Source organism: Sinocyclocheilus rhinocerous, unplaced genomic scaffold (assembly GCF_001515625.1).
Source record: "Sinocyclocheilus rhinocerous isolate Xijiao unplaced genomic scaffold, SAMN03320098_v1.1 scaffold1182, whole genome shotgun sequence".
NCBI classification, from domain to species: Eukaryota; Metazoa; Chordata; class Actinopteri; order Cypriniformes; family Cyprinidae; genus Sinocyclocheilus; species Sinocyclocheilus rhinocerous.
This window is the reverse complement of record NW_015624203.1, coordinates 815,938-828,367: the sequence shown is the minus strand read 5'-3', so window position 1 is coordinate 828,367 and position 12,430 is coordinate 815,938. Positions and strand designations below refer to the sequence as shown.

The window sequence follows — 12,430 nt, the reverse complement described above, 5'->3', positions numbered from 1 at the left end:
TCTATCTTTCTGTCGCTCGGCTCGGCTAATGTCCGTCCTGTGCACTAAACGCTCTCTCCTCCACATCATGAGTAGACACGTCCCTTAATGCTGATTGGCTACCAGTTTGTTTTGCTACTCGGCCCGAATCAGTTTTCTAAAGCGTTTTTGAAAAATCGCTTACCCCACCTTTAATGCTACACTCACTTTTATATACATAACTGGAGGTCCCTGCTCTACCATTCTATTTACCAATGGATAATGGATTAATCTAGAGCAGTGTTTTCCAACCTTTTTTTAGTCGCGGCACCCTTTGGAAATTTTAACAAACTTGTGGCACCCTACAAAATAAATTGTCACAATATTTGTGACAGATTTTAATGTAGGCTTTTATACATATGTAAACATTATTTAATTACCATTATAACTAGCTATCTCACAAATTTTTGCTCACTCAGTGTTTTTTTTATTTTACAGAGGGGTAATTGGTGCAGTAGCACGATATAGCTTGATTTCAAACTTTGAATTGAATAAAAAATTACAAGTAAGCAGTCAGTAATAAAATAAGAACAAATAAAGAAATTAATAATGATAGCACAAATAAAAAATAACGACAGGCCTTAGAATTAAATAAATAGCTTTTTAGTTGTTCAGGTAGGTCTAACAGTAGGTTTTTTTTTATTTTTTTTACCAATTATTCAAATAATGTTTAGTCCTAGAAAGCTATTGTTATCAGAACACGTGAGCATAACATAGCGGTTAGCAGATCAATGAATGAGAGGGCAGCGTTACCAGAGTTGCCCATATACCACACCTTGTTACAGCACAGTAGGGCTATTGCAGACAGAAACAATACTGTACTACATCGATGTTTCCTGTCGGCTCAATTTTTGAGTGGACTTTGCTGTTCCGATTCGCATGAACGGTATACGAGTGGAGCGACTGAGTGGAGCGCACACGCATAGAGCGGGATAATACGCAGAGAGTCACACCACGTGAAAGTGAAACCTGAGCGGTGAACTAATTTTTGGCAGCCAAAATTTCGGTGCATCTCTAATTATTGGCAACATCATTATTGGCCACGGCACCCCGGTTGGGAAACACTGATCTAGAGTAAAACCAAAGCTAAAAAATGCCCTGAAGGAAAAATCATTGGAAAACTGTCAAATCATATTACAAAATCACAGTCCTTCTGTTTATCTGCCTGATTCCCTTTAATCTAGCAGAAGAACGTGTTTTTGGAAGCTACAATATATATTAACTTTGTAAGGCCAGTTGTTTGAATTAAAGTGAGGCACTGTAAGCTGATTTGTATGGGATTTATTTGGTTGTAATGAATGTCAGATATAAAATACATAAATTGCTTTACAGTATGTAATATACATAAATTGCAATAATGCTCATTTGCTTGAGGGTAGATATTTCACAAGTTCTGCCAGAGATAATTACTTGGGTAACAAATACAATCATATTATTGCTTATCTGCTTAGATTTGTTTAGAACTGTTTTGGCTTGCAAACGGGGCTTGACCTGTGCATATTTCTTACAGAATGAGAAAACTCATGTGGAAAGATGTTCCAAATCCCAACAAATGCTCCTGGGCAAAAGGAATGGACTTCAGGCAGGTCAGTGTGACCAACCATTAAAACCAACTGTCACATAAACATATTAGTGTGCAGTGACAGAAGATTAGACCATTTTTATGTAGGTGTTACTGCCTTTCCATTAGGGGCTCAAGAAAGCAGAGCACCTATTTTTTTCTACCTTAAAATAGAGTAGATCCAGATTGAAACAGAGGAACTTTGTTTAAATGATAAATGAAAACATAAGGCATTTAATCACATCCATGATAAATGGGTAAAAAAAGTATGCTGCATGTTAAGCTGGGAGGAGAAAGAGTTTTAACATAATTCAATAAATATTGAATTATGTTAAAACTCTTTCTCCTCCCAGCTTAACATGCAGCATAATTTTTTATACTCATATTAATATATATATTAGTACATTTCCACAACATGTCTATTTCTTTGCAGATTGACACCATGAATATTTAAATTTGTTTGATGATCTGAAACATTAAAGTGTGACAAACATGCAAAAAAATAAGAAATCAGGAAGGGGGCTAACACTTTTTCACACCACTGTATTTTTAATTTGCAAGTGAGAGCTGGATCTGAATGTCTTAATCAAGCAGAGCACCTATTTTTTTCTACCTTAAAATAGAGTAGATCCAGATTGAAACAGAGGAACTTTGTTTAAATGATAAATGAAAACATAAGGCATTTAATCACATCCATGATAAATGGGTAAAAAAAGTATGCTGCATGTTAAGCTGGGAGGAGAAAGAGTTTTAACATAATTCAATAAATATTGAATTATGTTAAAACTCTTTCTCCTCCCAGCTTAACATGCAGCATAATTTTTTATACTCATATTAATATATATATTAGTACATTTCCACAACATGTCTATTTCTTTGCAGATTGACACCATGGAGAACCTGTTCCCTCACTCAGAGGGTCTCACTGCCTGTCCACTGCTGCTGGTCTCTGAGAGCATCTGTGAGGTGGAAATCATCGAGAAACCGCATCCTGTCATGCTTGAACATGAAAAAGACAATGAAGTACTCATTTATAACTCTGGAGACAAAACAACTACCGATTCTGCCCTTCTAGCAGACTCCTCTGAACCTCTGTCTCTGGAGGCTTCCACTGCTGCTCCTACCCCAGAAACATCAGGCCAGTCCTCAGTGACGTACTCGACCGTTCTCCTCTCTGATCAGCCCAGTCTCCTTCGAAAGCAGCAGGAGAGTCTGAGCAGCTCCAGTGATGAAGGCAACTTCTCTGCCAACAACTCTGACATTTCTGGCTCTTTCCCTGGGGGACTCTGGGACTTGGAGAACCATGTGTGCTCTGACAGCGCCAATCCCCGCCATTCCAGCTCCTACAACTCTGTGGAAGAGTTCTCAGAAACATCCGATCAAGATTATGAAGCATCAGAAAGCACAGGTGCAGCCAAAGACCTCTACTACCTCGAGGTGAACGAAGAGGAGGAGGAAGAAGATGAAGAGGAGATCGAGGAAACACAGGGTGAACGGGAAAAGAATGAAACAGTTATGAGGGTGGACGCCAGGCCTCTCCTGAAAGGCAAAGATTCCACAGCCATTGATTCCAATAATATATCTCACAGCATTCCTCTTTATCTGCCTCAGTTTCGGACTGAATGCATTAATCCACCCTGAAATAAGAACAACAGCACCACTTGGTGGTAATGCGGGATAATGTTTTTCTTCACTGGATGGAGGTCCACAAAATGCCTCAGTGGTTTTCCACTAGGGCTGCACAATTTGAGAAAAAAAAAATTTATTTATTTTTTTTTCTGATAAAAAGTGCAAGTTCAATTTAACATTTTTTTTAAAGGGCCGGGCTGCATTATCTTTTTTATGTGCCTGGAAAAAAATCTAATTGCATTTTTTTCTTTCCTGATAAAAAATTGTTAGTTAAAATATCACAATGAAATTATTTTTTTAGCTCCAGGTTTTCTGTGCTCATTTGTATGGCTGCAGAATTTGTCCAAAAATGTCATTTATTACTCACCCTCATGTCGTTCCAAACCTGTAACCCGTTCATCTTTGGAACACAAATGAAGATATTTTTGATGAAAACCGAGAGCTTTCTAAACCCTGCATAGACAGCAACGGAACTACCACGTTCAAGGCCCAGAAGCGTAGTAAGGACATCGTTAAAATAGTCCATGTGACATCTGTGGTTCAGCATTCCTCTGCTTGCTAACAAGCGCATCCGGGTTCTACGTCAGCAGCACCACACGCATGTGTCGTGGTACTCTCCTGAATGTGCTGATACAGAAGAGAAGAAATTGTTGAATGAAGTCATTATTTTTGTTTATGTCACATGGACCATTTTAACGATGTCCTTACTATGTTTCTGGGCCTTGAACGTAGTTCTGTTGCGGTCTGCAGGGTCAGAAAGCTCTCGGATTTCATCAAAAATAATTTGTGTTTTGAAGATGAACGAAGGTCTTACAGGTTTGGAACGACATGAGGTTGAGTAATTAATGACAGAATTTTCATTTTTGGGTGAACTATCCATTTAACATTTGTATTATTATTATTGCTAAATGGAAATATTAGAATAACTAAAATACAGAATGGTTTATTTAAATAAAAATAAATACTATAATAATAATAATAATAATAATAATTTTATTTTAGAGTACAACTGTAAAATTACAGTACTAATATTTCTTAGTGTCTTAATTTATTCATTTAAACCATCAGCTGAAGGGAAATCTGCAGGGAGCCTTTAAAGCTTCTCTTTTGTTGACAACAGCTGGCTTCTCATTACAAGTTTGGTCAGATGGTTGGCACATGTTGCGTTTTTGCACAATGCGCATTATAAGTGTTATAAGATGCAGAGATGAGTTTGTGAAGCATTTATTTTGAATCAAGTCACACATAAAAGAAAACAGTGCCGTGCTTCACCAGCGCATATTTTTATTTCAATCACAGCCTTCGCGACTTGATAATCACATAGCCATTTTGCTATTTTGTTTTATTTTGATTAATCGTGTAGCCCTACTTTTCACCCTCAACCTTCGATTTGAAAAATCTTTTTCACAATTCTCCTCCTACCAATGACTCTTTAATGATAATTTGATTCCCCAGGCTCAGTTGCTAAGGGCATCCAAGCACAGTTTAAACTCTGAATGTCTCAGTGATGGGTTGATGATCGGCCTGTCATTGCTGGAACTCGCTGCTTTCCACCTTCATCACATGGAACCTTTCGAAGCCTGAAGTAAAATCTTGTAAAGACCACACTAACCGGAATGAAGCGCTTTAGCAAGAAAGAGTCTGAAGAAGGAAGGACTTTATCATCTCTCTCAGTGTGATGGTCACAGTCACGGTTTAGTGGCTGTTTTTTGCATTGTTTGTGCATTTTTAGGTGCTTCATCAAGTCCAGGTTATCATAAGTGAAGGGGCTTTTGAAGAGGCGTCCATCAAAATATCAGATTTGTGAAGAAATAGCCTCTCATGTCTGCATTTACATTGGGCTTATTCATTCAATATGAATGTATATTTTGTCAGTGTGGTCCAGTGTTCTTTGCAAACTCAAATATTTTGAGTCTACAAAATGTCATCTATTTTCAGTGTATTTTTTGATGAAATGAGGGTTGAATGTAACTCAGTGAATAAAACTGGTTAAACTGGTCAGAGTATCAGTAAGAATGTCTGTACAGTATACAGTATTTCTTGTCTATTTTCCTGGTCAGAATAAACTATTTATTGCAGTTATGGCCAAATGTTTGTTCTTAAATTAGTTAGAACAATTATACATACGTTCTTTTAAGAAATATATATATAACATATATAACAATGTCTGTCTTGAAGTTGAGAATACCAATAGATTTTGGTTGATTCCAAGACATAAAACACATAATTTGATTGAGCAATCAAATTTACTAAAATTAATAAAAAAATCATGCTATTTCGCCGAGTGAAGAGAATAGCAACATTTCCATTTAGATTACTAAATGAGAGTTGATTTCCGCGCATAAACGTAGCGAGTTTTTCTGCGTCTTCGGTTGCGGAAGGTTGACTTTCTTGAATGACGGGCACAGCCAATGAGAAAGCTTCTCCTAACAGCGCGCGTCTTCACTGCACCTCAATAATTAATTTCAGATGAGTTAACTTTAAGCAGTGGCGGGCCGTGCATTTTACACCTAGGCCTTCAGTGGAGTCCTACATGAATTAATCCATCTCATAATGATGCATTTTACACCTAGGCCTTCAGTGGCGTCCTACATGAATTAATCCAGAAATGAAGAGAAGAGACTATTGGAAATAATTTAATACACATTCATGGAAAAATATATTAAAACTAAATCAGTGATTCTGATAGTGTTTAGGCCAGCAGAGAAGGCTTTGCTGGCCCTGACGGCCCACCACTGACTTTAAGAAACTTAAAAACTGAACTGAAATCGTTATTTTAGCATTATCCGATAGCAGAAAGTACATACGCGACGTCATCCAGAATTAATCTGCTTTAATGTAAACGCTGTTTGATAACGATGTCTAGCTAGCTCGCGTTGATTGCACATGTATTGAGTGAAAATAACGTATGCACGCGCAACATATTCGCGAATGCACACTGGAATCTAGAAATACACTTTTGTATTGGTATTCTTATTCGAGAATGTTAGTTTATGGCTGAAAGCAAATGATTCGCCCATTCATTGTGGGAAAAAAAGGAGACATAAGCCTAATGTAAGCCTCATTCGTTTTATATTTGTAAATGTATTCAGAACTTTAATTTTGATGTATACAGTTTTTAATTCTACATGTAATTGCACGTGTTCGTTTGTTTTAATTTGGACGTTTATATTTTGTCGTCAGTGTGTATGTATGCATGTATATGTATTTATTTTCATAGAATAACAAAAGTATTGTTCTATTATTCAAAAACAAAAACAAAAAACATCCATAGAACAGCTGGTCATCATGAAGAGAGTGTCAACAGATTTGATTTTGATTTGGCTTCTATGGTTCTCCTGTGACTAGAGAGAAATTTCACTGCTTCTAGCTGACCGAAAGATGGCACTGTAACACTGTTAAATGCCAACATTCACCTTTCAGAGCAATAATTGTCATATATTATATAATAATACATACAGTATAGCCATTTTGAAACATTGAATACTTCAATTCGTTCTTTCTAAATGTTTTATATGCCAGCCCACTGACCTCCTGCAGTTACTCCATGGGCCCCTGAAGGTGCCTACATGTGCCTCACCTTGCTTTTATGCAACAATTAATGTGATTAATAATTGTAATGTGCTATTTCCCAATCATATCTTTTAAACCAAAAAAATTCTCATGTCTGATACTGTACTTTATGACAACGCTCCGTAATCTACATAAAACAGCTTTAACAATCTCATGAGAGACAGGTCAATTGGTCGTGAGCTCACTCATTCTTATATCCTGCTTATCCTGCTCAACTAATACACACACATGTGCTTTAAAGAATCCCTCAGCAGCATCAAATCCAATCCTTTAAAAGAAGTTTCTTATGTTCACCTAGGCCACATTTATTTGATCAAAAACACTATAAAAACAGAAGTATTGTGCAATATGGTACAATTTTAGATAACCAACAGATATGTAGCTTAGCCCCTAAAAATAACCTTATGTCTCAAGATTTGGAAGCAAAAACTAGTGTTTAGACAAAAAGTTTCCTCCATAGATAACCCTGTGGTCACCTTTTATTACTGGTAGGCCTAAATGTGCCTCAGTGATTTGGGAATAATTCTCTGCTCAACCTTTATGGCCATTAACTCTAAAGCTTTCACAAAGCCACATCAAATATGAGACACTAAACAGCTCAGTGGAAAATCTGTGCGGGGTAGAGAGGACTAAATGGGTTGAAATGGAATCAGATTGTGCTGTGCTTGTACAGGTACCAGTAAGTGCCGCTATAAGTGGCTCTTTCATAAAGCGAACAGTCAGAAAATTGGACTCCTGCAGGAATCGGCATTTCATATGAGATATTCCATTAGGTTACATCTGATGGACCTCACTTAAGACTGCACAGGAACGGTAATGCTTTCATATTGAGAGCCTTTGATGCGAAGTGGTGATTCTAAGGTCATCATAAGTATTGTGGGTAGTAGAAGAAGTCATTATCTTCAGAAACATAAGCACTGGAATAGTATCCAATAGATATTGGAAAGTTTACAGTAATATGTGATAGGGATGAGAAAGAAAAGCATGAAGTTGATTTTATATTTTTCGATTTATTTTATGTGTGTGTGAGAGAGAGCTGCTTGCTATACAGCAAAGTGTTTGAGGAACACTAGCAGAACAGAAATAGAAGGAAGATATGTGATAGGGATGAGAAAGAAAAGCATGAAGTTGATTTTATATTTTTCGATTTATTTTATGTGTGTGTGAGAGAGAGAGCTGCTTGCTATACAGCAAAGTGTTTGAGGAACACTAGCAGAACAGAAATAGAAGGAAGAAATCATGGAACAAATCAGAAGGTTGAAAGATCGGTCAAGGTTATTTTCCTCAGGGCTGGGAAACATGTTACGTAACTTGACATATAGGAGCATGTTCGTGCTTAGCTTACAGTAATGGAAGGACAAGAAGACTGTCATTCATAGCGCATTCAAGTTTAATTGAAAAATAAATAGAATATAAAAGCAAAAACTCACTAACATTTCCTATAATACCACAACTCATTCTCACTCCCAAGGCATCAAAAACTGAAGCATGGTCAAGTAGCATTGCTATTTTGACGAACTAGGAACTTCAGTGAGAAACCTTTGGTGTTAATACACAGATGTGAAGGGCATGGGAATTTTATCATCATGAAATTATATATGGGGTATAATTTTGTCATTATGACATATATGTTGGGGTAAGATTCTCAATTTAAACAGCCATAATAATTTGATTCACATTAGACTTTTGAGCGCCTAATATGACCCTTGTCCCTAAACCTAAACATGTATCATATAAAACAAAGCATAGAACAGGCATCTACTCAGCTAAACAATTGCTTTGTATGAGGAACAGAAACAAAATCGATCACCAACATAATGCTCAAATCACAAACACGTTCAAGGTTTGATCAATTTGATTGTGAAAATGCCATTGGCATTCTCGTGTGTCTTGTGACTGACTGCATCATGCTGAGGGATGAATTTATCTTTTGAATGTGATTTGACTGTGCATGTAGCAGGATCATTTACAGCAATGTTTTTTTCTTCACATTGTAGGCTACTACTTTTTTTGAAAATGTTCATAAACATTCAGAAATAAAATTTGTATAAAATTTTAATGGGAATGTTAGCAAAAAGTACACTTATTTTTGTTTTCTGTGAATGTATTTTTATCTGCCTGGTGTTCAAAAATATTTATGGAAGTATATATATATATATACAGTGGGTACGGAAAGTATTCAGACCCCCTTAAATGTTTCACTCTTTGTTATATTGCAGCCATTTGCTAAAATCATTTAAGTTAATTTTTTTTCCTCATTAATGTAGACTCATGGCTGTATTAGATCAAGAGGGTGCTTCTACTAAATACTGAGCATTTTTCAGTTTTTCTTTTTTAATAAATCTGCAAAGATGTCAACAATTCTGTGTTTTTCTGTCAATATGGGGTGCTGTGTGTACATGAATGAGGAAAAAAAATTAACTTAAATGATTTTAGCAAATGGCTGCAATATAACAAAGAGTGAAAAATTTAAGGGGGTCTGAATACTTTCCGTACCCACTGTATATATATATATGTGTGTGAGTGTGTGTGTGCGTGTGTGTGCGCAAAGAATTAAATGCATCTTGATCTGATGCATAGGCCGAGCATAAGAAGTTCCTAATTCCTCAGTATAGTGACGTCTAGAGTCTTAACAGTGACACGCACAGTGCTTGACCATGCGTTAGTTTTTGACGCCTTGGGAATGAGAATGGATTTCTTACCATTGTGTTCCCATAACCCCTTCAGTTATCCTGGGCTCTATACTGCATATACCCCTATATATATATGTGTGTGTGTGTGTGTGTGTGTGTTATAGCTTAATATGGATGGTTTTGTATTAATCTTGTCACTTTAATATTTTAAAAGAGCAAGAAAACAGTGAATCATGTTCTCTGAATAATACATGAAGCTGGTTTGTCCCCTTCAGCTAGGTAAGGATTAATTCTTCCTCTGAGATACTTCAAAGGTGTTGCACAGTCTAAGTCTGATCTATTATCATGTGGCAATGTCTTCAAGAGTGAAGGAGATGCTGTTTCCTCGGCGAAGCTTCCTTACCTGTATTTTGATATTTTTTTTATATCTTAAACATACTTAACTAACTAACTTAACCACATTTTGTCTTTATATTTATAGGCTTTAAAGTTATATTTTGTCAGGCCACAAACTTTCTTTGCCATCTACAAATTATTATTATTATTATTATTGATAATAATAATAATAATAATAAATGTATTTAAAATATTAAGGAATGAATAACAATACTTCAATGGATAAAAATAAATCAATGTTTACTTTTTAAGTACCATATTAAAATTAGATTTTGACATTATTACTGTTTCATTTTGCTGTTTGGAAATTGTGACATTATATCATAAGTATTTTATTGTATTATATAGTTTTATTTTTCTCTTCAAATTTGTACATTTTACAGACAGTACTATGATAGCTGATTAAAAAAAATACAGTAGCAGCTTAAAAAAAGGTAATGTTGTAATCCCTTCATTTGGGTTTACAATACAAAAGGTTTACAATACAAAAACCAATTCATATTTTTTTAACATATTATCCGTGTAATTTCATGCTTTTTTCTAATACAGTAGACTATAAGAAAACTAAAAATATCACCCTATCTACCGTGTTAATATGAAGGAATTTTCTGTATTGATTTTCAAGGTGTTGTATCTGTATTTTGCATTATGCATTGCATTGTCTTTTTAATGACATGTCCATAAATATAATGGAAAAGGTAATGGTAATTTTCTGTTTTTCTACAATTTTTCTTTCTTGCAGTGTATAAATTGGTCTTATAATATATAGCTACCTTCATATTTTAGGAACGGGGGTCCCTTTGAAAGGGATCATTATATTCTGGGGTCTTTGTCATCAAACAGTTTGAAACCTCTTGTTCGAAGTACCTGAGTGTAGACTTCTAGTATTAAACTGAGTCTACTTTTTGTTTTTTTCATTGGCCAATCCTTGAATCCTTTGAAGAGTCTCTAACACTGGGACTCCTATTCATATTCATTAGATTCAGCCGCTGAGGTGAATAATATCAGCACGATATGATTGAATGGCTGTGTTTGGGCAGCCAAATGACTCATTAATGAGGACTGTTGTTAGCTCAAGTGCAAGAAAAAATGATAGACAGAACAAAAGGAGGGTGTCTTATGAATGGGGAAAGGAAATGGAGAGAACGGCAAGAACAGCAAAATGGCTTATTAACAAAATAAGATGAATAAATGATTCCAGAGTGTATGTGGAGATAAAAAGGCTTATAGTTGGAAGAGAACAGGATCATGAGAGGATAGAAGGAGAAGAGGAGAAGGAGAGGGAGTGAAGAAAGGGAGATAAGTGGTATAAAGAAAGCAGAGAAGCAGGAGATACGGATGAGAGGTTTAAGTATGAATGTGAGGAGGAGAGTGATATTGGAAAGACAAGAGTGGTAACTGACAGATCTAGAGGAAGTAATGGAATGTGTTTCATAAAGGGATGTGCTGGACGGATATGAATAGAATTTGAATCTAATAGAAATAAAGGAGTAAGAGAGAGGTGGGTAAATAGACTGAGGAGGAATGGTTGACCTTGATGCTGACAAACTTTCAAAATCGGCCGTGTAATGTATGTGCATGTACACTCACCGGCCACATTATTACACCTTGCTAGTATCAGGTTGGACCCCCTTTTGTCTTCAGAACTGCCTTAATTCTTTGTGGCATACATTCAGCAAGGTGCTGCTGGAAACATTTCTCAGAGGTTTTGGTCCATATTGACACGATAGCATGTTACATTTGCTGCAGATTTGACGGCTGCACATCCATGTTGTGAATCTCCTATTCCACCACTACATCCCAAAGGTGCTCTATTGGATTGCGATCTGGTGACCTGTTCAAGAAACCAGTTTGAGATGATTTGAGCTTTGTGACATGGCGTGTTATCCTGCTGGAAGCAGCCATCGCAAGGTTGGTATATGGTGGTCATAACATGGACAAGGTCAGCAATAATAGGCTAGGGATTTAAATAATGTTCAATTGGTACTAAGGGGCCCAAAGTATGTCAAGAAAATATCACCTACACCATTACACCACCACCATTAGCCTGAACTATTGATACAAGGCGGGATGGATCCATGTTTTCATGTTGTTTACACAACATACATAAATTCTGACTCTACCGTCCGCATGTCGTGCAGAAATCGAGACTCATCACACCAGGGAACCATTTTCTAATGTTTTATTGTCCAATTTTGGTGAGCCTGTGTGAATGGTAGCCTCATTTTACTTTTCTTAGCTGACAGGAGTGGCACCTGGCAGGAGAGTCTTCTATACTGCTGTAGCAGCATCTGCTTGAGTTACTGTTGCCTTTATGGATATGAATATGAATATATGAATAATTATTATATTATTGACAATGTTTTCAATTATATACAAATATAGTACCCCCCCACATGATTGTAAAGCGCTTTGGGTGTACAAAAATACACAATAAAGCGCTATATAAATGCATCATTCATTCATTCATAGTATATTATCTATTCATATACATACTTATATACAGGTGCATCTCAATAAATTAGAATGTCGTGGGAAAATTCATTTATTTCAGTAATTCAACTCAAATTGTGAAACTCGTGTATTAAATGAATCCAATGCACACAGACTGAAGTAGTTT

General features: G+C 36.2%; 1 protein-coding gene and 1 long non-coding RNA gene across 4 annotated transcripts in view; one reads left to right on the top strand and one right to left on the bottom strand.

Moving 5' to 3' along the window:
- LOC107738974 (uncharacterized) overlaps positions 1 to 281 on the bottom strand; it is a 24,121-nt gene extending 23,840 nt beyond the window's left edge. Inside the window, exon 1 of the long non-coding RNA XR_001639950.1 lies at positions 51 to 281. This is a non-coding gene — a long non-coding RNA (uncharacterized LOC107738974). The remainder of the gene's footprint in view (positions 1 to 50) is intronic.
- Positions 1 to 3,371, top strand: part of lepr (leptin receptor) — a 33,784-nt gene extending 30,413 nt beyond the window's left edge. For all 3 annotated transcript variants that reach the window (XM_016550895.1, XM_016550888.1, XM_016550904.1), the window contains 2 exons: positions 1,529 to 1,604; positions 2,462 to 3,371. In XM_016550895.1, the coding sequence (XP_016406381.1) occupies positions 1,529 to 1,604; positions 2,462 to 3,220 (835 nt within the window). In that variant the 3' untranslated portion in view covers positions 3,221 to 3,371. The remainder of the gene's footprint in view (positions 1 to 1,528; positions 1,605 to 2,461) is intronic.
- The last annotated feature ends 9,059 nt before the right edge of the window (positions 3,372 to 12,430 follow it).